The following is a 27435-nucleotide window of genomic DNA, read 5'->3' on the forward strand; positions in this document are numbered from 1 at the left end:
AACCGTTATTTATAATTTTTATACATTTGAAGTTTAAAACCATTCGGGTTTGAGTTTGTTCTGTGAGTCTGGGGATAACCCTTTTCTAGTGGTATGTGGACAACCCTGAGAAATAGAGTAACTGTTTGTTGTTCTCGGGTAAGGGTAAGAATACAACCCACAGAACATATAATGCATACAAGTACAACTATGGCCGTAATAATCTAGTAGCTGCAACATGGGAAAAATTTGAGCTCACTTTGATCTTGACATATGTAATTTAGCTACTACTCAACAGATGGCAGCCATAAGTACTAACGAACTAGATTTAAATTCAAAAATAATTCTCTGACAATAAATAAATACTTCATCTCTGGAATAATTACTTAACTAAGGTAAATATATATATGATTATAAAACTAGATTATTTTGGTACAACTGACAACAAGCAACAACTTTACTATTAGCACAGATTACTCTTCTACTATCTACACGTTACTTATAAAATAACCAATTTATTCTAAGATTCTACAATACAGAAATGGGTATATAAAATATAAAAAATAAGTCGAATAAAATGTTTTATTCCAAAAAATAGACTTAACAGTCTTGAGTAAAAATAGAATTTATATAAATATACTATTCTAACATTCGATTTGTACAGATTGCCGACACTGGTAAAAACTCGAAATAGCCCAAATTGGCGACTGGCTATTTTTGCTTTTTTTCAAGTAGCCGAAAGTCATCTGAGATAGCCCAATTGGCGATAAGTAGCCCAATCTGGCAACCCTGTGGCTTATATATATTTTTGTATTTTACTTTATACCTACAAGTAATGTTTACACACATACATATCCGGTGGCGCTGGCAGAGAGCGGGAACTTTCAAATTTGATATATATATTTAACAATAACTTCATATGACAAAAATTTATTTTTTAAACTAAACAATCCATTGTTTAATTTATCCCCAACCTTTACGTTACACCCTGTATATCCACTGCCCCTCATATCCCGATTTTCCCCCACTACTCGACCGCGTACGCGCGCTCGGCCGCTTTTGAGTATGTTTAGAGGAATTTTTCCCTTATTTCGCATCACTTTATAGGAAAATTAGAATATACGTTTTGTAGTGTTATACTTCTACTTTTAAAATCCGACTGCAAAAATTAAAATCGGACTACCTCCAACACATCCAGAAGTTTTGCAAAATAGTGCACCAAAAATTTTTAATTGCAATTGTACCAAAGCTAATGGTCCAATAACGTCTGCTTTGTGCACACTTAAAGTACCTACATATAATTCACTACTTTTGTGCACAGGGTCAGCTTTACAACTTAAAAAATGGTGGAGTATTGAATTTAAAAAAAAACATTAAATTTTCCGATTTTTCCGGGTTTTCTTCGTTTCTAATTATCCGATCCCTATCGATCGACCTCTCGTTTTATTCGTATATCGATTCTCCAAAATTGTCTCTGTATAGCATTCAGATTAATTCATTGGTATAGGTTTTATAAGTAAAAAACTTAAAAAAATGCGTTTATTTTCGCATAAAAATGTTTATAAAAAATTAATTAATGGTAAACTGGAGTAGCAAACATATCAGTATATATCTACAGACTGCCTTTTATATGATGGCATAGTCCGTTTGCTACTAGTATTTTTGTCACAAAATCGATGATTTAATGCTCTATTGATTAGCATAAAAATATCCAGTTGGCTATAACAGGTATTTTCAATACCTTGAATATTTATTGAATTTCCAACCGAACATAGTTCTTCCACAAACCCATTTTAACACTGCTCCATCACCGAAGTCACAAAAATATTTAATAAACTTATTAATTTGATAGGCATAGGTTGGACGAGGCACTTTTGAATTTCTTTAGATGTAGTGGCCCGTATCAGCGAGTAAGAAACTAAACGACATACAGCTTCCACCACAGCTCCGCTTTATTTACACATCAAAATGTCGAGCTTTAGTAACTACCTAAATTAGACACATTTTTAGGAATAGCAATAAAAGTCCCGTTTATCTTAACATAAGAAATATATTCCATCAATATTTACATAAATGACATTGGGAAATATACAAAAAATTAAAAGTATAGACATAGGTATATCCAACCAAGTAAATTAATATTATTATCCTCGATTTAAATTAGCAAAAGCAAATTAGTGCATATAATAACAGTGTATTTATTATAAAACACGACGACAAGAGGAAGATTTTTCCTAATAATCCAGGGCCCATTCGTTTTCTGCCAGAAATGCATCAACAACTTCCTTCATTGCGAAATTAGGGATCAGCTGATCTTGGGTCAGTTTTACTCTAGTTACAGGATCAAAGTGGCCGACTCGCTGCAAAAGGTTTAAATGGAAGGGTGTGTACAACAGGGAGGGTGTGTACCAAATTTTTAATGAAAAGTTCCCTTTCTATGTAGATTTAAAATATTTGTTATATTGAGAAAATATAAGCTCTATCATTTCTATATTTTAATCATCGCCTTGCTAATATACCAAGTGTATTTTTTAACCTGAAACGTTCAAATATCTCGAGAAATAAGCTCTCTACGAAAAAATTTCTATAATCAAAATTTAATCAATCTATAGAGAGAATACATTAATGGTAAAATTAGCCCTCCTGCCCCCTCCATGTAGCTGGGGGAGGAAACCTTGAAATCTTAAATAGGAACCCTTATTTTTTATTGCAGATTCGGATTCTATGGGTAAAAGTATATAGGATTTGTCTGAAACATTTTTTTTTATTTATGATAGATGGCGCTGTAATTGACAAAATTCAATTTTTTCCATTTCTCCTACTGAGAACCTGCATATGTATATGATTCTGCAATGTGTTTGCAATAAAAAATACGTTTTTCGTAAATACTTGAAATTCGTCGCCAAAAGAGTATTCATTTTATAAAATTTGAATAAAAAAATAGAAACAATGTACTCTTTTTAATTGTACTATAAATAGGAATACGTAATTTTCGCAAAAAGAAACAATCAAATTTCGCAAAACCAAAAACAAACCTTCAAAGTCAGCAACAGAATAATAAAGTTGTAAGAATAAAAGAAATTCTCAATTTATAAAAAATATTGGCGCAACATTTTAAAATTTAACGTAAGTATAATATACACGGCTGGCAACAGTACATGGTCCATCTGACTTTACATGAGAGCGACAAAATAAAGAAATTTGTGCGATAGACAAGGATGACTATAGTGAAGACGTTTTATAATCTGAATAGTCACTCCCACTTCTAACCGAGCGCATCCAATCGACTATTCAGATTATGAAACATCTTGAATATAGCCATCCTTGTCTATCGTATGGATTTCTATGACTTACTTTGTCACTCTCACGTAAAGGCAGATGGACTATGTGGATTTTCCAGCCGTATATGTATCAGATAGTCTTAGTGTTAGTTGAAAGCCAACATTGCTGTTGTTTCTAGTTTCTAGATTGTCGTCCAACAGCCTGATTCTTCTGTTCTTGATAACAATGTTGTAGGTATTGAAAAATCACTATTACAAGACTCCATAAACTTTGAAATGCAGTTTTTGCAAAATTTAGATGAATATATTTAGTTGTCTGTATGAAGAACATCGGGACTCTCTTTTTTTATTTGCTGTAGATAAGAATTGTCCATGAATGTGACTATATCCATCAATAAGCTCATCTTGAAAGATATTTAAAAAAAATAGTATTTGGGAAAAACTTACGACTAAGAAATCTTTCCCGAGTGACTGTGCGGCAATAGCTATAGAGGGACAAAATAGTGGATCAATGTGTTGGTAGGCCTCATTCGTTTCATTAGATTTCATGTGAAGGATTAATTTATTCAATTAACTAAGGAATATTGACATAAGTGCGTGCATAGAATACCATAAAATACAATGTTTATCACTTTTTTTTAACTTCATTATGCTTAATTCTAAAAAATAATTAGCTTTGTAATAAATTTAAAATTCAATAAAATTCATATCGAGCATTGTGACAACAGCGCAGCGGTTTATTAGCACGAGGTACTAAGTTGTCCAGCAACAACCAATACGCAATTCAGTTGGTACTTGGATTCAAGCATGTTGGAGTGTTTTTTGCGTACCACTATTTCCTTTTCTTGAGGTGTTTTCCAGCGAGTGCGGCAAAATTGGATTCAAAGGTGTTGTGCGTGCATCGCAAATGGTGGTGGACATTTTGAGTTTATGTTGTAATTTGTTTTATATTTATGCAATTAAAAGTTAGTGCATTTTGCTTTTTGGTAAGTACCTAAATTATTTTTAATACATATGATTATTTGGCCGATATGAATCTTTGGATACTTTAGTTACATATTTTTAAAACAAATAATTTGATTAAAAGTTAAATTCCTGTTTTAAGAGATTCATAATTACTAAAATTCGAGCTAAAATTTAAGCACAACGCCATCTTTATATTTGGCATACATTTTTTTTCATTTATTAAATTGGAACAATATTTTATATTCATAATCCTGTTATTCTCAATGCTTCCAAACTTTTTTGTAAATTTAATACTATTTACCTCTTTGAGATTGAGATGTGCAAATAAATCAAAGTTACAATGAAGCCAGCAAAATATAATCTACAAAGTATATTGTTACTATTCAATGGCAATTGGCACACAGCTCTGCAAAATGACCTACTAATTTATAAGTACTATAAAAGCGTGACTAATGTCGTACTAGGCAATATATTTCACTAATAATATTAAGGGAAACAACTACTCCGCGGACTACATGTCCCATCCAGAATTGAATTACACATTAATTCTTGTATATCATAGTGCACACAATTTTCCGGATCCTTCGCCATTTTGCAACAAAACCGTTTTCTTAGCAAGTGCATTTTTCATAATACATATTACATGTTTAATAATATTACCTTAGTAGCTATAAATAAAGAGTTTAAATCACTTTTAATACAACGCTTATAATAATTACTTACGGCCGCCTTTAGGCAAACGGCACACTTCAATCTTTTTTCTTACTGAATCTCGAACCCATTGGAAAATGCAAATGTTGGCGCTTATTGTGTCAAAAGTAGCTATAATTCGTTGTCCAAGTTAACCTTCATTTATAATTGGAACCGTCTAGGCTAATATTTTGAGATACCTCGTGCAGAATAAATCAATTGCAATCGAGTCTGGCAATCTAGGCGGCCAAGGCTGACATTGAACTCCTCCTGCAATCCACTTATTGGAGAATAACTCATTTAAGAATGCACAAGCAGTCACTTTAAAATGTGGGGAACTCTCAAACACCAGTAAGGACTCCCAGTAAAAAGTGTGGCACGCATTTACAGATAAACGAGACTCTACTATGGCAAGAAGGTTTTTATCAGATCAAATATGAATACTAGCTTGATTAGTGAACAGTATATCAGTGGTAAAGGGTACATTTTGGGAAATTTTGACAGTAAGTTTAAACTCCTATGTGATAGAGGTATAACTACAATTGTTGGTCTTTAATGATTGACCATACTAATTTATTGCTTACATTTAAATATGTAGCAGGTCATCGCTCACTTGAGGCGTTTTTATGTAAATGAATTCGACTCTGAATGTCTTTGAACTTTTTAGGATTCAGAGTTAGGTGATTAAGAAATCTTTCAGCATAAATTTGTCTAACTATTTTGGTATAAGTGGCCAGGACAATAATTGTAAATTAACTTTTAATTTAATAATAGAAAAAATGTTAAATTTTGTATCAAAATTTTTAAAAGTAATCACAACACTTGTCAAAAAGATAGCAAACCATAATTGTTATTATTTGTTTCCACTTGTTATCCATGGCGAGGTAAGGTAGTATTATTAAACATGTTTCCCTCATTGCTGTACTGAACGGTGGTTAGAGCTTAACAACAGATGTCGTTCCAGGGGGCACATGCAGCCTGCTGAATAATAATATGCCGCCACCTCTCCCGCACAAGTGTGCGACTGCTGTGCTAATCCTTGGAATTAGAATGAGGGGTAGAGATATTATTATCATTACTTTATGTATACATATAAAAAATATACTCAAGAAAATCAGTTTTGTTGCTAAATGGAGCATATGAAGACAGAGTGTAATATTACACATACAGTTTTTTTTCGTAAAGAAAAACATGACATTTCCCACGACTTGCCCACTGGTTATTAATAGAAGATGTATTTTATTTCGTAGTTAAAGTACATTAAAAAAGTTGATAAAAATAATGGAAATTTAAAATTTTAAACTGATTTTTGGTTTAACTTTTAAAACCCTGTAGCCAAAAAACAGCGGACTTAAGACGTCATGTTTATTTAACAAAATTACCTTAAATTTAGGCACAGAATGTGTGTATTTTCTGTAATTCAATGCTCAATAAGACATGTAGCTTCCAGTTTGTTTCCCACAAAAATTATTGTTTCAAAATTCATCATCAATGTAATGTAATTAAATAAATATGAAAAGTTAAAAATAAAAGCAACAGGATTATATTGGTTTTATATTTAATAATTTAATATTTCGATATGAAGATTCAGACAGCCAAAATAAATGAATGCCATTAGAATTTTATACTTTGGGAAAATGTATTATTTTTAATTTTAGCCGAAAATAATGTAACATTTTCGTAAAAATGGAATTAAATTGAAGGTGGTCAACAAATAAACATACAATACTGGCGGTTACAAATAAAATTAAAATGCCTTAATAGCAAGTTTACTTTTCATAACCATGACATCCAATGGCAACACCTCGTAGATAAAGAAAAAGAATTTAAAAAAACTTTCATGAAAGTTAGAGAAATTCTACGGATTTACAAATTGGTATACACCCAGCATCAATCAATCTATGACACGTTTTCTAGAAAATTACTCACCTGTAAGTGCTCCTCTAAGTCTTTCTTGTCATAAGTAATACCGCTGGGAGTAATGACAGGTTCTTGAAGTATCTCAAAACTTATCTTACCGCAAAGATAGTCAGGTACTTCTCGTTTCTACAATAACAGGTTATCGACTATTAAACTCAACAAAATAGAAAAATTCAAATTACAAGATTACTTATTTATTTATTATCTTTTTTTTAAAGACTGAAAAATATTTTTTTTTTTTCACAATATGAAACACACATTATATTTTCGATTTGTGTCAATAATAAATCAGTATAAAACAGTTGACCTTCACAAGCCGAATTTCGGATATTAATGAATATGACCAGTGTAAAATCCAATTAATCATACAAATTAAATTAGAAACGCCAAAGGCCAGTCTCTAAAAAAACGTTTAAAGTTTAGTTTCTAAGGCTCTCTATATTAAAGTATATAAGATATAAGACCTGGAATAATAATAAGTAATAAAAATACTTACACGTCTCCGATCGTCCACTTTAGCAAACAACTGGTTCAATTCAGTCAAATACGTATCCTAAAATAGAAATAATACTTGGTAGTTTTACAAAAGTCAACAGGAAATAAGTGAAAAATGTTTCTATTGAAAGTGATCAATTAAATGCTAGAAAAACAAATATTCTTACACATTTTTCTTCAATTTCCTGAACTTTATTATTCTTGGTTTCAGTATCAGTATCATCATCTGTGGCTATATTAATTTGCGCTTCCTTATCATTTTCTATTAACTTATTTAAATAAGAATGCAGTTCTATCTCTTGGGCTATCCTCTTCTCTTCCTGAATGGAAAAACGTTTTTTCCTTGCAGTTCTCAACTGTGAAGCTATGGCATCTCCAAAATTGAGTTTTTGATCCTTCGCCAGATCAACAGCTAAAAATGGGGTATTTATAATAGTGGTATCGATGTAATGTTGACCATTTACCTATCCTTAAGTGTTTTATAGCCTCGTCATAATTCTCAGTTTCTAACAGAGCTTGTCCTAAGAAGAAATGTCCTTTAACTAAATTAGGATCCATATCTAAGGCTCTTCGACAATCGGTGCATGCCTGCTCCCACCGCAACAGTTTGAGGTGGCACAAGGCCCTATTTGTAAAATAATGTGCAACATTCGGGTTTTTAATCTAGAACAAAGTTCTAGAGTGTTTAAATAATTTGCTTATTATTTTCAATGTCATTTCGTAAACATAACCTCAAAATTTATGTCAAATAGTACCCAAGAAAAAAGTAATTTTAGTCACTTTTAATACTTACGATTGCTTTACTGTAACAACTAATAGCATCTTCATATTTCCTTAAGTTAAATAAACGGTTTCCCTGTTCCTTCAATTCTTTATCAGACAGATTAGCTGTCGAGTACATATGTTTACTCATTTTCATTTATATTTTAATGATATGGCTCAGACAGTAAAACGAAATCTCTTTCTGATACTATTTACACATTTTAAAATACCTCTGAAGTTATTTACCGCAGTATGATGGCTCACGTAGGTATAGGTACGTAAGTAAATATTTGTATTTTTAGCACTATTTTTTCTAAATTGGGCGGCGGGAATAGACACATTTAGCGCTAGTGTCTCAAAAATCTCGATTCTGACATATCCAGAGTATCGTGAATTTCTGGAAATGCCTTGTTTATTTGGTAACATATTCCTAAAAATAGAAGAGTGTGGTATTAGTTCCACATAGTGCAGGTATAAATAGTGTGAAAATATATTTTACATACGTTCTCTGACTAATATAGCGGTGAAGATCTACTTGGCTGCCTTTTTTTGCGCCTATGTTCAAGTCAGTTTTTTGCAATTTTGTTCGTACTAGAATTCGCTAGATAAAAAGTTTGAGATGTTAATAAATATGTCGGTAAACAAACACATGATCAAAATCAAAATGCATATTAAAACAAACATCAAATATTCAATTTTTGATAAAACTTGACCGTTCGGCTGAATGAAGAAAACTATATTTAGGGTGAACTGCACATTAATTATTAAACTCATTTGCTCATAGATGTCGCTGACTTTAGTTTGATTTTTCATTTAAATCTGAAAATGTGCATAGGTACATAACAAGACATAAAAATATGAATATTGATTAATTAATGTTTAAATTAAAATTACTCGTTTTGCTTTATTACATACGGAATACGAAACACGATTTTTGTTAATTAGACTGAATAAACACTTTTTTACACTTGTTTCGATCCTTTCAAATGATGGTATAAATTTTTTTTAACAGTAATAGTACATGCTAGTAGTTCATTGATGCATATATAGACAAGTAAATGTACGATGAACACAAAATATTTTCAATTTTATAGTTTTGAATTTTATTGATTATGTTTAATATGTCTTGATAACACTATTCAAGACAGGTGTTAAAAGTTGTATTCCTGTGATTTACCTGAAAAAGTCGTCCAATTTGGTAAGTACCCACTTTTAATTGCAGAGTAAACTTATTCCCTATTTCTAGTTAGTAGTATCGACGTAAAAATTTTTTTTGGTATTTGTGATGTCCTTATTCCTGTACCAGAATTGCACTATAATTGATACAATTATGATGAAGTACTAAAATACTATTTGTTGTAGCAATAGGTACATACATATAAATATATGAGTTACGTCTTACTTTATTCAGAAAATGATAATGTTTTCTCAAAAAAAATATTACTGGCAGTCTTTTCGATATATATTGAGAGTAAAGAAATATCACAGATCTCTACATTATCCTATATACTTACAGAAATTCAAATCGTATCGTTTTAGAAACAAATGTTGTTTACAATATTCGATTCGGAGATCCGTTTTTTAATGATAAATACAAAGATAGGAATCATAAAAAAAGAATAGTTTTCGCAATTATATTTTATTTATAATCGATATGTACCAATTATGCTTACATATTTGTCCACTGGCATTTCTATATAACTTTAATATAGTAACTTCCATATCATGCATAAAATTCTACAAACAGTGGAAAATAAACTCATATGTAACAATTAAATTAATCAAATCTCAATTAACGCAATTTTATACATGATCGTCAAGTTTTTTTACATATACGTACATTTTTATATCTTCTATGTAATTAAATAATAATGATGAACTTTACATGTACAATTACAAAAAATAATCAGTAGGTATAACAAATCAACAATTTTTCCTCTATTTTTGATTGAGCAAATTATAATTCCCTATCAAATTATCAATTATTATATTAAACAACGAAAATTTATTGTACTGTAAAACGGATTGTACTTGGAATTCATGATTTACAAATTCAAATTAGGTGATTTAATTCATAATGGTACATTTATATCTAACATTTGAAAATGCATTTCTACGAGATTATATCTTCATTTCAGTACAAAAATAAGTTTGTTGCAATTGAAACACAAGCACAGTCTTCACCCATGTTTTTTTTATATAAAATTTTGAATGCTCCATAAAATATTTGCTATTGCTCATCACAAGAAACTAGGAATGATTTAAAAATAATTGAAAAATGAAGATATATTCTGTATACAATAAAAATGTTACATTACAAGAAAAAAATTATATTAACTGCAAAAATATGTAGGTACCTTATATTTTTCATCTTATATGCTGAAATACCGAGAAAAACATTTACTTTAATTTGTTTTACTTGTATGTTGGACAAATGTTTGTTTGCACACCTTGTAATGTAACATTCTGTGAATCTTCTTGATAAAATTAGGCCAATAACAATATTGCTGTAAGAAGTTCCAACTTTAATATCTAATCAAAAACTGAAAGTAAAAGCATAATATTTAGGATGAAAATAGAAATACAGGCACGCTAGGTTAATATAATTTTTAGCAAATATTACTTTACTTTAATACATTCACGTTGTCCAAAAAAAGTAGCCAACGCAAAATAATTTTAGCGTACACCTTCAGATAATTGCTCATCTGATATATTTGGGAAAGACGGGTTTTGAGAAGGACATCACTCAATATTTTATCAATGTGTTTAATACTTAATGTCTCGCATTAAAACGGTTGCTTTTTATCAGTGCAATATTATGTTTTTCGTATCTAAAATTTATGAACGTTATAGGATGGACCTTAGATACGAATTTCAATAAACACTTCAGTTCGTTTTAATAATATTACATATTAGTATGTGTTATATTATCTGGGTTGTTATACATATCATTTTTTTCTGTGTCTTATAGTTAAAAAAAATAGACTTTAAAGTTATGACTGAAGAATGAAATCAAAGAAAAAATTAGGTCAAATGTTCAGTATACATTTTATTAGTATCAACTGACTGACTTAGAGAAATAATGTGTACAGTTCACAAGGGAATAATTTTAAATTAATATGTATGGATAAACTTTTTTAAGAGTTTGAAAATCTAAGTTTTTGAAAGGAAATAACCCTCTTGGAAATGGTAATAATTTTCAACTTGCTTGATAATTGTTCTGTGAAGTTTGATTTTGATTTTATCATTATTACTTTTAAACTTATTGTCTGTAAGCTTGTTGAAATGTTCATTAAGGATGAAACCACACTATGAAAATGTAAAATTTTGGATTTACCCTCCCAAAAAACCTATCTTTCTCATGTCTGAATTACAAACTTTTGTTCTATCACCCTACGTATCAGTACATTTTATTGGTAGCAATGACAGAACAGCTTTTCTCTTATTTTTAAATAGTTAATCAATTCCATATAAGTACTAACAGTGCTGAACCAGTTTTGACAGAAAAGTTCACAACAGAAAAATAATTAACTTTCTAAAAAGTAACATCCCAGAAAAAAAAATTAAATAGATATTCTTGAAAGCACTAGATGACAATACTGTTCTAAAGTTGATGCATTGGACTGATATCCGCAGCAGTCATTAATTTTCTTCATTAGTAACAGCTGTTTAGACCTTGAAAATAAAATAGTGAATTCAGAAGAGTATTACAAGGTAAAGAACTTGGCCCTTTACAAAATTTTGTTTATTAAAACTCAAGTATCATAACTTAGTTGTTTAAATTTTAAACATGTAAACTTATGTTTAAGGGGAAGACCGTATATTGAAAATTAACCAATTGTCAAAACCAGTGCAGCATTCGTCTAATCTAAAACAATGAGTTATTGTCCCAATTGCAACGGACTCAGTACAATACCGCTGTGTGTCTGTTTCTCACTACCCCCCTCCTTCTTGTCCCCACTGGTGCCGTCACTGCTCTCACTGTTATCATTTCTCTCGATAACTACACTCAAACAGGTCTCTATATTGTCGCTGTGCACGTTAATAGGTTCCCGCGGCCTCGCCAACTTCGATGTGGTGATTTTCTCCGTCTCGATCACCGTTATGCTGTCACTGTCGTTACTCGAAACACTCTGTATGTCGTACGTCAAGTCCAGAGTCTGCAGTTCTATGATCGAGTCCTCGCGCGACAACTTGTTGCCCCCGTCGTCGCTGCTGAAACTGGGCAGCTCCGGCAGCTGGATCTGGGGTATGGGCATCCTTTTGTCCCTCTCCTCCTCGTGGTGGAGCGTTGCCTGGGGCAGGTCCTTGAATTCTGTGGTGCTGGTGCTCGGAAGGGAATGATTCGGCGGAACTGGAACAGATTAATTTGATGAGTGGTCCAGAAAAATGTTCATTAGAACAACAAACTAAATAATTTGTTGGACAGTTTTCCACGCTCATACGTGAGAAAACTTAAGGAAATTGGGAACATATAGGAAGCTGTTAAGCCAACTGACATTCTTATGATGGTGTTGTGAAGAAACTGCTTCTAGAAAAAGCATTCCAATAGGACAAATCTAGACAAGTCTTGGGTCATCTTTAACCTAGCCTGTGTGAATTAGATGAAATTTCACTAATATGCCTGTCAAATTTCTCCACAGCACCCAGAACAATTCCAAAAGAGGAAATCATGGGAATCACGTGTCGTCTCTTCCCAAGGAGTCACGCTGCTAAACCAAATCTGCCTAGAAAATAGGTCAAACCATCAAAGAACTGAATAAAAATAAAGAAATTAATTATTAATTAATTGAGAAATGCTGTATCTTGCATTTCAGACTTTTGTTAAATCTGCTACGGCTTCCAGAGATGAGGCGCACTATCGTAAAATTCAACTTCTGTAAGAGTTTCGAATACAAAATTAAGTAGAATGGGAGGCCACTTACAATGCAGTGGAAATAGATGCCTAGGTTGGATTACAGATGGTTTCAAAACAGACATTGCAATTGGAGCTAGAGAAGTAGAATTGAGGAAACGGCAAAAAGTACAGATCGGGTTCTTCCGTGTAGAAATTTTTCGCTGTAAGTTCCTTTAACGGAGAATTTGCAGAGGGGCTACACACAATCATATTCTCTGCAATAGTCAGGCTGTCAACTGTTTACAATTGTTAAATGAATTGATAAATAGTATGCTATAGTATGAAATATTGAAGGAAATGAAAAATTTAAATAAAATTCAGATGAATTTGCAAAATAGGAATTGGAAACAGTTTTCCTAAGACCAGAGTCATCGAAGAAAAAGTTAAATGTTTCCTCGCAAGATTAGTTTAAGAAAAACTACAAATGATGACAAATGATTTTTAACAGAACAGTGTCAATTGCATCTCTGGAAAGTGAAATCAGCAGGGTATATACGTAGAGTTATATCTACTGTGTCAGATTAACCTTGCAGATGGGGAGAATAGATAAATTTCATTTAGCACCTTCTACAAATAAATAGTAGATACAGTTTTAAATTGAAATGGATTACTGATATTCACATATCAACTTTATACTGAATTTCAAACTTGCTTTAAAATTTAGACATCTTTAAAGCCACAAAGATAGATATAAACTATTTTACATTTTAAAGTAGATATTTGACTTTAGGTATTATAATATTTACCCCAAATCTAACAATTTCAGAAAAATTTATTCGTTCATTCTCACATGAAATAATTATGATAATCACCCACTAACTCTTTTAATAGCGAAGCTGTATGTTTATTTGAGCTCTTTTTTAATGTAAAATACAGTGATGAAGTTTAACAGTCTAATTATGCACCCTATATAAGGCTCAGAATAATGCTCAGAAGATGGTAAATGTAAGAAAAAATATGTGAGTATAAAGATTTATGGGGAATTACTCGTAGAATTCCCGGGTTGTAGGAGAATTTACTGAGGAATTACTGGGATGTAGGAAGAAAGATTTACTAAGGAATTTAGGGTATACTAAGATTTAAAGGGATTTACTAAGGATTTCAAATAAATTAAGGAGGAATTACAGAATTTGTTTCACATAAAGCTTAACTCAAAACTGATGGTTGGTCGTCATTACAGGAAGGTGGAAAGTATAAATAGAACACAGTAAGTGCATTTTAGTTATATCATCTGAAAGTCCACCTTTTTCTCAACAACTTATACTGTAATAGTTTTTTGATGCCTCTTTTCCCTCAAAAGATACAAGACGATATGTGTAAAGAAAATGCTGGTTCAATCAAGTCTGTTACTGATTTTATCAACGTTTCCATGAAAGACAGGATAAAGTTAATGTTTATATTGATTATTGACATAAATCCTTTGTCTATATAAAGTCGTAGGTACTGCAGGTTTTGAATCTTTCCAAGCATTCACAAAAATTTAAATCATATCTACTTTTTGATTATGAGTACCTATTCATTGCTCAATAAATACAGTAAATGTACACTCATATAATTAAAAAAAAACGATGATAATAGTCCGCAACTGATTTATGTAAACAATGATACAATCATTATTTTGTTTTCCACAGCAATCCTGACAAAATCAGTAACATGCGTCTTATACATCTTAATAAGAAGAGATATCGAAAAACTTTTTTAATAAAAATTGTTGCGATAAAGAGGACTTTGACACGATGTAAAAAAATATTTATAAAATTGGGAAAAATGATTTTGGTGATTTCTTTTAAGACATTAAACTTACAATATGGAATTTTAATTTAAATACCTACCCGCGTTTGCGGTTTCCTATTTGCGCTTTCCTTTTTTTTGTAATATTGGCGCCCAACTATCAGTTCTATAGAATGGAAGGACTTTGCGCGCTAGAGAGTCAACCTCATTGGTAAGTCACTTTTAAATACTACGAAATTAAGAGAAACATCGGCTAGCACACTTTTGGATTTTGTGCAAATAACAATCCCGTCTAATGAAGAAATTGTTCGCAGTGCTTTGAACTCTTTCTAGGAAATCATTCCACAGGACAAGGAAGAAAACTAAGTGTGAAAATAAGACTTACCAATGGACACCTTCTTCTTGTGCTTGCTCAACAACGCGGTCTTGTCCACCTGGACGAAATCGGAGTCACGTGCGTCTCGATACTTCGGTGCTAGGGGGTACCTACTGGAGCTATGGGGGCAGGCGTTGTTTTTGAGCCGGGTCTTTTTCCTCCTCCTGAAGCAGGTGGAGGGACAAGCGCACAACAAGACACGAATTAGGCAACACAGTAGGCCGCACGCTATGAGGGTAGGCCCTATAAGCCGCAGTTCTAGGGTCTTGAAGCCCTTCTCGCCGGTGCCGACGAAGAAGATGACACTACCGATCGCGGTGGTGCCAAGGCCGACGTACAGGAGGGCGTTGGCGGCCGCGCTCTGGTGGTACACGCTGAAGAAGTCCTCGTCGTCGGAGCCCCCTCCGTAGGTGGAGTCGTGGATCTGGAACAAGCAGTGTTTACCTGATTATGACCTCTTTGTACCCCGTTGAAGTTCCTGGCGGGTGAAATGCTACAGCGGAATCATTCGTAAAGCGTATTAAATATCAGAATATTAGCAGGATTTAGTGTTGGCATATCTCTTTAAGCATTTTCTACTGACAAGTAAACTGACTTGACGTTTAACAGTCGTTTTTTGTCGGTAAATCAAACATAAGTTCAGAGGCAGATTTGGGATGAACGTTGGCGGTGTACTAAATGCACAGCTATTAAAGTCGGCGTAATTAAGGCATGTGCTGCTTATTAAGTGCAATTCAATTTGCAAGAGGAACGAGAAAGTTGTTTCCCAGAAGTGCGGGGTCGCATGTAGGCGGCATGTGGCAGTGGTTATACCAACTCAACATGTTACAGTCGTTTTTAGAGTGAAATTTAGCATGTATTTAAGTAATACAAATCTCACGTAAGAAAATGTCATGACGTTTTAGGAACTCGGATTTACTATTTCAGTTTACTACAAAAATATTCGACATTTGGGGACACATGTGTTTCAGGAAGGTTTAGTTATATTACAGCTTAATCAGTTTTATTTCAGGAAATGTAATTAGAATTGTAGATCTGTCGCGTGTTTCAAGAAGTATCAATTGTATCTCATTTTTAATTCAGAAAATGGTGTGGAAATTATATCCATTGTGTTGGATTTTAGAATAGTCGCATGCAGTTCAGAAAGTGTCGAATATATTTCAGAATTACTTCAGAAAAAAAAAAAAAATTGGTTGTTTAACATACTTACTATTGTATTCCTCCAAAAATTGTAGCATTTGCTGAAAGATCAGGGTAAACTACACAGAAAAGGTCATATCTAGTGCCAATAAGAATTACAAAATGTTCATTGAAAACCCTTCTTGAATGTATACACATGACAACACAAACTGTTGGTATATCACTTTTGAACGCTGTACTCATCGAGATAAAAAAGTTTCTATGAATTCGATTCATAGACGTTAAAAATGTTGGAGAATGAATTGAGATGTTGCAACTCTCTTCTAATCGCTATTGTAGAACTTGCTAGTTTTCTGTATACGCCATTATATGTATTTTATCATATTCAGGTCTGGCGATCTAGGTGGCCATGGAAATGATCCACGTCCAGTCCAACTTTGTTCGTAAGGTAGGTATACTTCCAAATAAAAGCAAACAATAAAAATCAAAATATAAGTAAATGAAATTTAATATTTTTTGAATTTAATGTAATTTAAATTTAAAATTTTAATATATTTATTCAGAAGAACAAAAATATATTATTTTATAAGAAAACACGACAAAGAATTGACTTGTATTTTTGTAAAATTGAAAAGGTGATATTACTTTTTTTGAATATATTAATAAATCATTTGTTAAGACGAAAAAGTCAAATTTTGTGCTGGAATGTGTGTATCATCAAATGTTGTGTTTGTGCATCTGTAAAGGAGAGTTTAAATCACATTTTCCAATTTTCTTGGAAACGGTGTGTCCTGTCGACAAAAGATAAGGTTAACTTTTCTCTGTAATTTATTTTGCTCATTCAGAAGATGCAATAGCAAAAGTAATAACTTTTGCGAAAATTTTGGTAGTGCACCAGTACTGCCCAAAGAATAATTAAATATCCCTGCTTTGACTCATTTATCATATCCATATTCACATCGTGCAAACTTAATACTCTGTACCAAATTTAAATTGATTTAGTCAAACAGTAAACAATTTTTTTACGAAAACTGCAACACCCTGTATGACGGAAACGAAGCTTTTCCGGACATTTATGTTCGTGTGAACTTTTTTAATACCTTTTACTTTTTAAGTTATTTGCACTTCTTTTAAACACCTTGTATATTTGGTAACATTTTTTAAATAACATTTTTATGACATAGTTATTGAGTTATGAGCTTTAATTTAAATTTAATTTAAGAAATTACATCAATAGATCATATTTGACCGCGCGGATCATCAACATAAAATAAAGAACAATGATTATAAGATTTATGTATTTGCATCATTGTAAAACACGTAAATTGTTATACGCATCGTTGTCATCTGTTCCACTATTTGGACGAGATTCGTTATAGATCGCATCATTATGTTTTTACCCTATCTTAATCTGAAGAGAACGACCGTTCGACATCTACTGATGTAATATTTACATAATTAAATAATCTACTTCCAAGCTCAGTTGTCAACAAATGGCAGCAGTGCAGTGCAGCAATGCGGAATTAGGTGTGATTCAGGTAATTTTAATTTATTATAGGCACCTTCTATTAGTCATTCATATTACAATTGCGAAAGGGAGAAATAAGAGGGATATTTTGTTTACTAATATCTATTATTACAACATGGCATTTTGGAGACCTTTTGAAACGGAACAAAACGAAATTTACCATCGATATAATAAAACGGTTTGAGGACATAAATAATTAAAATATGTCAGTAGATATGTTAGGCGGGTTCTGCACCGGAAGTGGAGCAGCCTCTGAACTCGATGGATGCTGGCTCAAACTGCCCCACTTCCGGAGCGGAACCGGCCTAAGTCATCTTCTTATGTTGTTGGAAAAATGAACATATAATGGAAATTTTCTACACATTATAATTTTTTATATTTAGCAGAAAACTTTTTTAGGGACGCCTATGAAACTGATTAAATTTTAGTACTAGGCATTTTTATACATGTTTAACCTCGTGTTCAACTAACTTCGGAAAGACTATACCTCAAATAATGACAGAGATAATGACGTGAATCAAAAAGCAAATAAGTAAAAAAGATAGGACTAAAATTGATTCAAGTTCGGTACATTCGCTACTGCAGCTGGCAAATTCTATGGGTTTCAGTTTTAGGAAGAATTGTTTTGTTAAAAGATAAAAAAAGACACACATTCCTGAGAAATAAGCTGTAATACTGGGACCAATGTAACCAATAATCTGGTTTATAATTTTACGTGAGATTTTTGTGTACAACTGTCCCCTAACGGGAAAATATTCTACTGAAAGACGATTTGTCCAATAAAATCTTTGTTAGAAGGAACTGCTGCTCCTCCAGTGTAAATTCTAAAAGAAATTTGAAAGCAATGGAACTTGTGCAATTTATCGTCCTGAGATGCGACGTGTTATATAATCCTGTCTGCACCACACATAAACTGCCACCGACCAAGCCTTTTTACTGCTCTTATTAAATTTGATTAGCTCCGCTATGGAGAGCCGTATCTGCCATAATGCGAGATAAAATCCAATACCGTGGGCGTGCTCAAATTGACTTTTAAGTTAAAATCAAACTCGTTAACTCCTGCAAGGATGTCCCAGTCGACAGCTTATCTAAACTTGGCAAGATCGCGTCTTATAATTGATTTTTCTTTGCTGAAGATGATGCACTGTTTACAAGCTATTTTTGTCCTATTTTTTCCTGATACTGCACTAACTTGTGCATTCTTGTATAAATAAACTACAATACATATACCTATACAGGGTGTCCTGTATAAGAATTGACATAGAGCAGATGAGGAGTGCCTAAAATATTGTAATTTAAGCAAACGTACCTATACAGGGTCCCGAAATTAGGGGACAGTATTTCTACAGGGTGTTCTATGTCGAAAAAGATTACTTTTTCTTTATATAAACGTACGTCCAAAAATTCTTCCTAAGGAAGTTATAGCCACTTAAAGAGGACATTCTGATATGTTTTCTTTTCTAAATAACTCTGAAACCAGTTGAGATAAATTTCTGAAATTTGATATGTAGCTTAACTCTTTCGTGCTCAGTCAGCTACTAAAACAAAATTTACAAATTTTCATCACATACGTTCAGTGGGGGAGAGGGGAGTAAAATTTACCATAACTTTTTTATGCACGAACTTTTTTGACTTTTCACTAAAAAGTATGAAATCTCATTGTGACCTAGTAAAAAAAGGTACTCTTGGTTCAGATTGTAGAATGTTCCATTTTAGTGTAAAATCCGTTTAAAAATAATGTTACATGTATTAATCACCAAGAATCGAAATTGTCAATATTTTTTATCGCCGCTGGTTTTGAATAACAATAATGCGATTAGCGTCATTTGCATTGACAATTCAGTTGTTTATTTTTTGTGAATTGTCATCAGTCGAAAATGTAAAATTTTACGAATGTAGGGCTAGCAGATATTCATAATACCCATTTCTGGTCAAACTAAAATTCACGGGCAATACGGCGCACAAATTTTCAAAATAGATTTGCAATAAATGTGTGGACAGGAATTTTAGGGGACCAGCTACTTGGACCAATTCAGTTTCCCGTTTGTCTAAATTCAGAAGGTTCCTTAAACTTTCTGCAAAATGATGTAAGAGAACTATTAGATCATACACCGTTCAACGTACGCTTAACGTTACACTATCAGCAAGATGGGGCACCACCTCACTTTAGCCATAATGTCATAAATTGGTTAAACGATAATTTTCCTGGCAGGTGAATAGATAGAGGTGGCTCCATTTCATGGCCACCTTGATCTCTAGACCTAAATCCTCTAGATTACTTTCTGTGGGGTAGGAAGAAGGCTGTAGTTTACAGAAATAAATCATTTGGAAGAATTACAAAGAGGATTAATTTAGCTGCGAATCAAATCAGACAAAATAATTTTGAAGTTTTGAGGTCTTCGCGGGCAATTCGACGTCGAGCTGAAAAAAGTATTCAGTAAAATGGAAATCTTTTCGAGAATTTGTTATAAAAATTACCATTGAGATAAAGATAAATTTTATTAATAGTGTAGTTTCCAATTATTTTTGTTAGTTTATTGTAATACTATTTAATAATTTCAATTATTTTTTTTTACTTTGTCAAATAATAATTTACTAAAAATAATATTTCGGTGAAAATAACAATTCGCAAAAAGTAAATAACTCAACTGTTCTTCACAACCCGCTACGATAGAAAATATTGACAATTTCAATTCCTGGTGTAACATTATTTTTAAAGACCAATATGGACCCAGCGTACCTTTTTTACTAAAAACTCTAAAATATTGTCCACTAATTTCGGGACACCCTGTATACGAAGTTGAACTCGAGCGGAGTCATAATTAATATTTTTGCAACACTTTTAACTTTAGAAGCACCAAATTTGGTATAAAAAGATACATTAAGGATTACAAATTGGCTAAATTCAAGGTCATTGAAGTATCGCAAGATGATATTTGGTGGAGTCTCATCCTTAATTTCATACGTTTAGAATTACCAGCAAGTCAGAAATGGACTATAAATTTATCACTAAAATTTGACAATTAAGAGCTACAGATTTTCATTTATCTTCATCAAATAATTTTTAGAAACTAGTACAATTTCCAAAATGAACGCATATTAACATAATGATTTCAATGAGGAGGGTTTAATGAAATAACAAAATTACTATGCTAATAATGTAATTTATGTAAATGTACAAAAAGAAACTAGTAGGTAAATCAATTAAATTGTTCAAAATGATCAATTTGTTCTAAGGCATAAATTTCCTCATCGACAATGAAAATTCACTCTATCCAATAACTGGTGATCATTTTTTATCAAGTTACATTACATTACACTGAAAAATCGAATATTTCGACTTAGAATTAAGGTAAAATGACCCAGGAGTTAAATGAAAGCTTAGGTAATGTAGATTTTGGCAAAATTATCATTGTAACGAATTTTTATGATCTGATCTTCAAATGACCTTGTCAAAGTTGATAGAATCTGAAATTTTCATGAATGTTTTTGTTTTGGCCAGTCAAAAAAAAAATTCTATTAAGTAAATTTTGTATAATTTGCCACGACAAATCCAAATCCATTTTTTTTATTTCGATACTTACCCTATGAAATGCGTTTCTTTTTGTCATTTTCTTATGAAATTTAACTATTATTTCAAGCATGAAATTATAATAAACAATTTTCGCAGTTTATAATGCTGAAAATTGTGTTAAAAGGCCGACTTTGTGAAGCAAGTTTCGACCATTAGATAAATGATAAACAAATTTTGACGACGATTTTGGATTTGTCGTGGCAAATTATACAAAGTTCATTTATAGGAAAAAAAATTTTTTTTTGGCACACACGTTTAAAATAAATATTAATAAACATAAAGTAATAAGTATTAAACAGTGCACAACACACGTAGGTATAAAAAACTGGCGAAAATCAGAAGACTCAATTTATGTTTGATTTAATCTTCATACTCATTGCATGTAACCTACCATTTGATATACTTAGTAAATAAAACATTTCATTCCTACTGGAATAAATACAACCTCGAGTGGAAATTACCATTTCGGACCAGCTTGGAAGTAGATTATTTAATTATGCAAATATTATCTCTTCAGATTAAGATATTTTATCATTGCCGCGAATAACTCTCGCTGAAACAAGGGTAGAAACATACCTGATGATGCGATCTAAACGGATCCCATCCGTTTGTGGAACCGATGACAACGATGCGAAAAACAATTTACGTGTTTCACAATGATATAATGACATAAATCTTATAATCATTGTCACTTTATTTTATCTTGATGATCCGCACGCACGCCTTTGGTGCGCGGCCAATTATCACAGCTCTATTCATAAGTCACCACGTGTCTCGTGGAAAAGACGAATCCCTTTAGCATTCCCCAAAGGAAATTATCGCACTTGTTTCAGTCCGGTGGTCGCGGTAGCCAGTTATGGAGACAATTATTTCCTCACATTGTCCATTTATTTACTAACTGTTTGTTTAAAAGTCTCTTAAAGAAGCATTAAAATGGATAGTATTTCATCACGCATAAACAAGTTGTAATCTTCTGGAAAATCAACCAAAATCACAATTTAAGCTCTCTAAATGAGGCTAAATAGTGTCTAAACTTGCAGTTTTCACAGTTCATTTTGGCATCAATTACCCTTCTTGTCATCTGTGAGCAAAACGTGTACGTTATTCAGACTCAGAAATACAGAGACCTGCATTTAATAATCTTATAAGTTGAAATTTTTTCAAATGGAATCACCCATATTGATTGTCATGAATGTATGCAAAATTGAATGCCCTTTCGACTGATATAAGCTTGCCCATACTTATCTCTAACAGTTTTTCAGAAATATCAGGTTCTTTTCTAATGTCCGAAAAAGTAACATGTAACAGCGTCAAGAAGGCCTTGTAATTGTATTAGTACGACGTCGATACATAGAATTTTACAAAAGCATAGCACAGCACATCCTTATTGCATCCAATTACACCAAGAGTTACTAAAAGTAGAGCGGAGCGGAGACTGGAATTTTGTCAGTGGGTACTAGAGATGTTAAATCAAGATGATGATTTTTTTAAACGTACACGTTTTGCTCACAGATGACAAAATGGAGTAATTTATGTCAAAACCAACTGTGAAAACTGCAACTTTCTAAATCTTACGGTTTAAATGCTATCTAGCCTCATTTAGAGAGCTGAAATTGTGTGTTTTCTCAAAAACAACTGATTATCTCGTAAAGCTAAAAATATTTTCTTTACATGGCCCACATCATTTCAGACAACTTTTATTAAAACATTGTTTTATAAATTTTACAGTTACAAGAGTTGCAGAAGAATCCCTCTTAGGTGGAACACCCTGTATGTTATCAACCCCAATGTTTGTAACTCAATTTTTTTTATTTTATAGTACACATTCTAAATTTCTAAATATTACTGTGTTATAATCTTTTTCTTTTGTGAGGTATCGCGTGCTAAAATGAATGGTAAATGCAGTTGGTAATTAACAATTTTAAGCGAGTATTATTATGGTTTTTATGACAAGCAAAACAAAAAATATTTTTACGATTCAGATCTCACCTGGCGTAATAAATGTAAAAAGAATAAAAACTGACATGCATATTTATTTTAAATGTAGTTGCGTGAAGTAAGTCTAATTCTTATTTTTTTAAATTATCAAAATATTTCAGATTTTATTCTGTCATTAAATATCCTATTTGTCTTGTGATTATTAAATATATACGAAAATCTTCTATTTCTAGTTATTATTAGCTCTTAGATGAGACTGTCAAATAATTTTAAAAGAAACGAGCAAGTGGTGTTGAATCCGCTAAACGAACCGCCTACTTTCAGTGTAATAAACGAAAAATTTTATTTAAAAAAATATTTCTTGGTGTTGATTAACGAAGGGATTTTGTTGGGTTAAGAATAAATGTGTGGAGTTTATGAAACCTCACCGAAGAAACTTTTTCATCGTTTTTCGTGTAACTTTTTATTTTTCATTCATAAAACAGTTACGGTATTTCATGTTTAGGTTTTGAAATGAACTTTGACAAAAAGTTCTAGAGAACTCGTCGAAATTAAAGGGTTCAGGGCCATATAATTAGTTTATAACCGTCTTTCAGCCTAAATTTATGCTTGGAGTTGAAAATTCTCCTTCCTTAAGGATTTTTTTAAGTGCTGACGTGCTCCGGATTCAAAGTATGCAAATAAACAAGAAAGACATTGGCATTCCGTGTTATATATTACGAAAAGCTCTTACGGAACTAAATATAACATAAAGTGTGAGTGTGAGATAATTCTTTTAATACCAACTTACTTTTATTAAATCAGCGGAATTCGTTTATTGTTGAATTCGCGGAAAATTTGTAAACCCTGGCGACTTCGCCACAACTGATAATGCTTTTACTGCCTCGAGTAATTATCCGAAGTGGCAATAAAATTATTTTTAAAATTCTCTAAGCAGGATTCGCCCTATGAAGGTGTAACGTGACTTTAGTTGACATGTCGGATATCGGAGTCAGAATTATTAGGGGAGACTGGTCAAATATTTATATGGGTAATTTACTAACTTTGTATCTGAAATAAAAATATGACAAGACCTGTATGTCATTTATCAGTCCTGGTAGATGCCACAGTTAATAGGACTACACATCTGAATTTCCCACAAAAAATGTCGTAACAATGTTTGAAAAATACATCTCTTTTCATTTTCCAAAAAAAAAAATAAAGAAGTAATGAAATTAGAAACGAAAATCAAATGGTCAGTTCTTCGTCGATAACCTCAAAACGAAAAAGATAGGTCAAATTTCTCTTCGGCAAGTTGTACCTATCTCTTAAAATAAGAGAGATCCCAATGGGGCCGTTCGAAAAACACGCCGAGAATAAACGGAATAAAGAAAATCTACTCCTTTAAAGAGAAGTGGCAGATATCTTATTGTTTGAGGTATCTTAAAAATTGTTGCATAATAATAATAAATATCTAAATCATATTTCAATCTTACATACACATAGAAAACACTGTCATAAAAATTCACAGAGTTATTCCTAAAATCGTGATTAAATTGTATCAAACTTCGGACAATATCGTCTGAAAATTAGAGAAAATCTACAATTTGTTAGTAATAATTTTACAAATGTAAAAATAATCACCATGTAAATGTATAATTTTCACACAATTTCAATAACAATTGTGTGAATTTTCATGACACTGTTTTTTTCGTGTAGAATTATTTAAAGATCACATGCTACGTGAAAGGTAATTTTAGTGAAAAATTGCAGCTTTTCATCCCCTACTTTCTATTTTTATCTAATTTTTAAAAATGTTTCAAAAATATTGATGAACTTGTAAGATGTCACAAAAACATGATATACTGTGTGGACCATTTTGGAGATGCAGGTATTTTGCAAAATGTAAAATATAGGAAAACGGTTAGATGAGGAAAGTTTTAGACAGTTCTGTCGCTAACTTAATGGCGCTTGCAGACCGGTCCCAGCTGTTCAGGTTTTTGAGTTATTTTGAAAAAAGTTCGAAAATCGTCTGTAACTTTTTTATTTAGTAGAATTTTTTAAATTTGAAAAAACTTTTTCACAGCAAGTTTTTTCGAGGAATTACACTGTATATTTAGTTTTCATCATCACCAACATTCTTTTTTCTTATGGGCACTATATTGAATTTTAAGCTCAACAAATATAGCATTCTTTTGGCTTTTCAGTGATGTAAGTAAGTAAAAATTTCAAAAATGCCAAAAATCAATATTTTAATATTTTTAAAAAATCTGGCTACGCGGCATAATTTTACGAAACTACTATAGAATAGTCTCAAATTTCTTTAAAAGCTTACATTAATGTTGTAACGTTAAGTGAAAAAATTACGTTTTGCGTTATTCCAATAAAGAAAAATGTGATATGTTGGAATGCTCTATTAAAAATAATAGAAAAGTAACTGTGTTTTAAACAGTTTTATTGGAAATTATTTCTAAAGACAACCACCAAATGAAATGTATTTTTCTCAATTTATTACAAATTTGAGATTTTTTGGAAGTTTTCAAAAGCTACATGCTATGAACTATGAAAGAGATAATAATAACTGGGACAATAATAACGTTTTTGTTCATTGGAATAACACAAAGATTTTAAAAGAAGTGTCTCTCTAACTGTTAACAATAAACTCTATGATTAACAATAGTTCAAAATGACAAGCAGTTTGAAACAAATGAAAAGATTATTATCGTCATGGAGATTCATTCAACGCCATGACACTAATGATTAGCTTTTACAAAAATTTTAAACTATCCTACATTTCGAAAATTTATGCGGTGTTGCCAGATTTATTATTTATTATCAGAAATTTTAAAATATTGACTTTTCGAGATTTTTTTAAAAATTTTTTCATATATTATATCATTGAAAAGACAAAAAATGCTCTATTTGCTCAGGTTAAAATTCATTATGGCGCCCATAAGGAGAAAGAAAGTTGATGATGGTTTCTCGCAACTGGAACGTCGCAATGAAAATCTAAATGTACAGTGAAACTCCTGTGAAAATGTGTTTTCAGATTTTAAAGATTCCTATAAATAAAAAAGTTACAATTTTCGAAAACGCCACATTTACTTTTTTCAAAATAATTAAAGAACCTGAAGAGCTAGGATCGGTCTGCAAGCGCTATTAAGTTAGCAACAGAACAGTTTTCTTCATTTAACCATTTTCCTATCTTTTATAGTTTCCAAGATACCAATACCTAGATGCATCACCAAAATGGTCCACACTGTATAATTAAAAAATACATATTAAGCTCTTGCCACCTTCTCTGCAATTCGGCAGCCATCCACCCGTTATTTATTTTTGCCGAGGTGGCACTTTTTTCACGACAGACGTGCACAGAATGAAGCCGTCTGAACTGAACCCGTCGAGACGCAGTACACTACATTATGCAAATAAAAAAAAGCAATTCGCATTCCATGTTTCTATATTGCGTAATTTGCGAGGGGCGGTGACGGATCACGCGGCATGCTTTGAACTCTGCGACTATATCGCGAGGGGGGCATCAAGCACGGCAAGCAGCTGGATAATATTGGCGGAGGGTATCAAAGCGGGCCGAAGGGCACAGCTTACTCTGTTCCTCTTCATCCATCGGTGGTGGGCCTCCGTCTGCTTGATGCGGTGTTGCCGCGCTTCCTCGGAGAGCGAACAGCGTCTCCCTCGCTCGCGCTCCTGCCATGCTGCCCGGCCCTGCGAACACTGATATACAAAATATTGGTTGGGGGACTGTACGGGAATCAGGCTTTATTATTTATCACATGAGAAATATCTATAATATCTATATGCATAATCTCTAAGCATCGTAAAATGGGCAAACCGTCACAAAATTTTTCCCATCGCTCATTTTCGAGGGTGCTGAACATGAGTCTGAAGCCATTTTTATGTGGTCGGACCTAGTTTTTGATAAAAACATTCTAAGTTCTAACCAGGACATTTGACACAGCAGCACAATTTATAACACTGTACACTTTATGTATCCTTAAGAACTCTTGTATTGTAAAATCGACATATTTTAATAAATTTGGATTAAACAAATAGGCATTTAATATAAAACAATTATTTCTTAGTTCTATCCTCCGTTTCCAGTTCTTGAGGTCATACGTCATGTCAGTCTCTCGTTCATCTGTGATTATCCGAAATAAAGTT

At 32.2% G+C, this 27435-nt stretch overlaps 2 protein-coding genes across 3 annotated transcripts; both read right to left on the reverse strand.

Annotated features, from left to right (window-relative positions):
• Positions 1-2018: 2018 nt before the first annotated feature.
• On the reverse strand, positions 2019-8421 carry LOC108914027 (E3 ubiquitin-protein ligase CHIP). Of its 2 annotated transcripts, none has more exons than XM_018719719.1 (6): positions 8125-8421; positions 7796-7994; positions 7499-7743; positions 7333-7389; positions 6846-6962; positions 2019-2339 (listed from the first exon to the last, which is right to left on the reverse strand). In XM_018719719.1, the coding sequence occupies exons 1-6, from the start codon at positions 8248-8250 to the stop codon at positions 2214-2216; spliced, it is 870 nt and encodes a 289-aa protein (XP_018575235.1). In that variant the 5' UTR covers positions 8251-8421; the 3' UTR covers positions 2019-2213. The 2 variants fall into 2 exon arrangements, with proteins under 2 accessions (XP_018575235.1, XP_018575236.1); XM_018719720.1 differs by having other exon boundaries at positions 7796-7956; positions 8125-8250.
• A 3451-nt stretch (positions 8422-11872) lies between these two features.
• LOC108914026 lies at positions 11873-27166 on the reverse strand. The gene is made up of 5 exons (XM_018719718.1): positions 27107-27166; positions 26863-27015; positions 15107-15521; positions 12162-12447; positions 11873-12125 (listed from the first exon to the last, which is right to left on the reverse strand). The coding sequence occupies exons 1-5, from the start codon at positions 27164-27166 to the stop codon at positions 11975-11977; spliced, it is 1065 nt and encodes a 354-aa protein (XP_018575234.1). The 3' UTR covers positions 11873-11974.
• Positions 27167-27435: the final 269 nt, after the last annotated feature.

Source organism: Anoplophora glabripennis, unplaced genomic scaffold, assembly GCF_000390285.2.
Source record: "Anoplophora glabripennis isolate ALB-LARVAE unplaced genomic scaffold, Agla_2.0 scaffold771, whole genome shotgun sequence".
NCBI lineage: Eukaryota > Metazoa > Arthropoda > Insecta > Coleoptera > Cerambycidae > Anoplophora > Anoplophora glabripennis.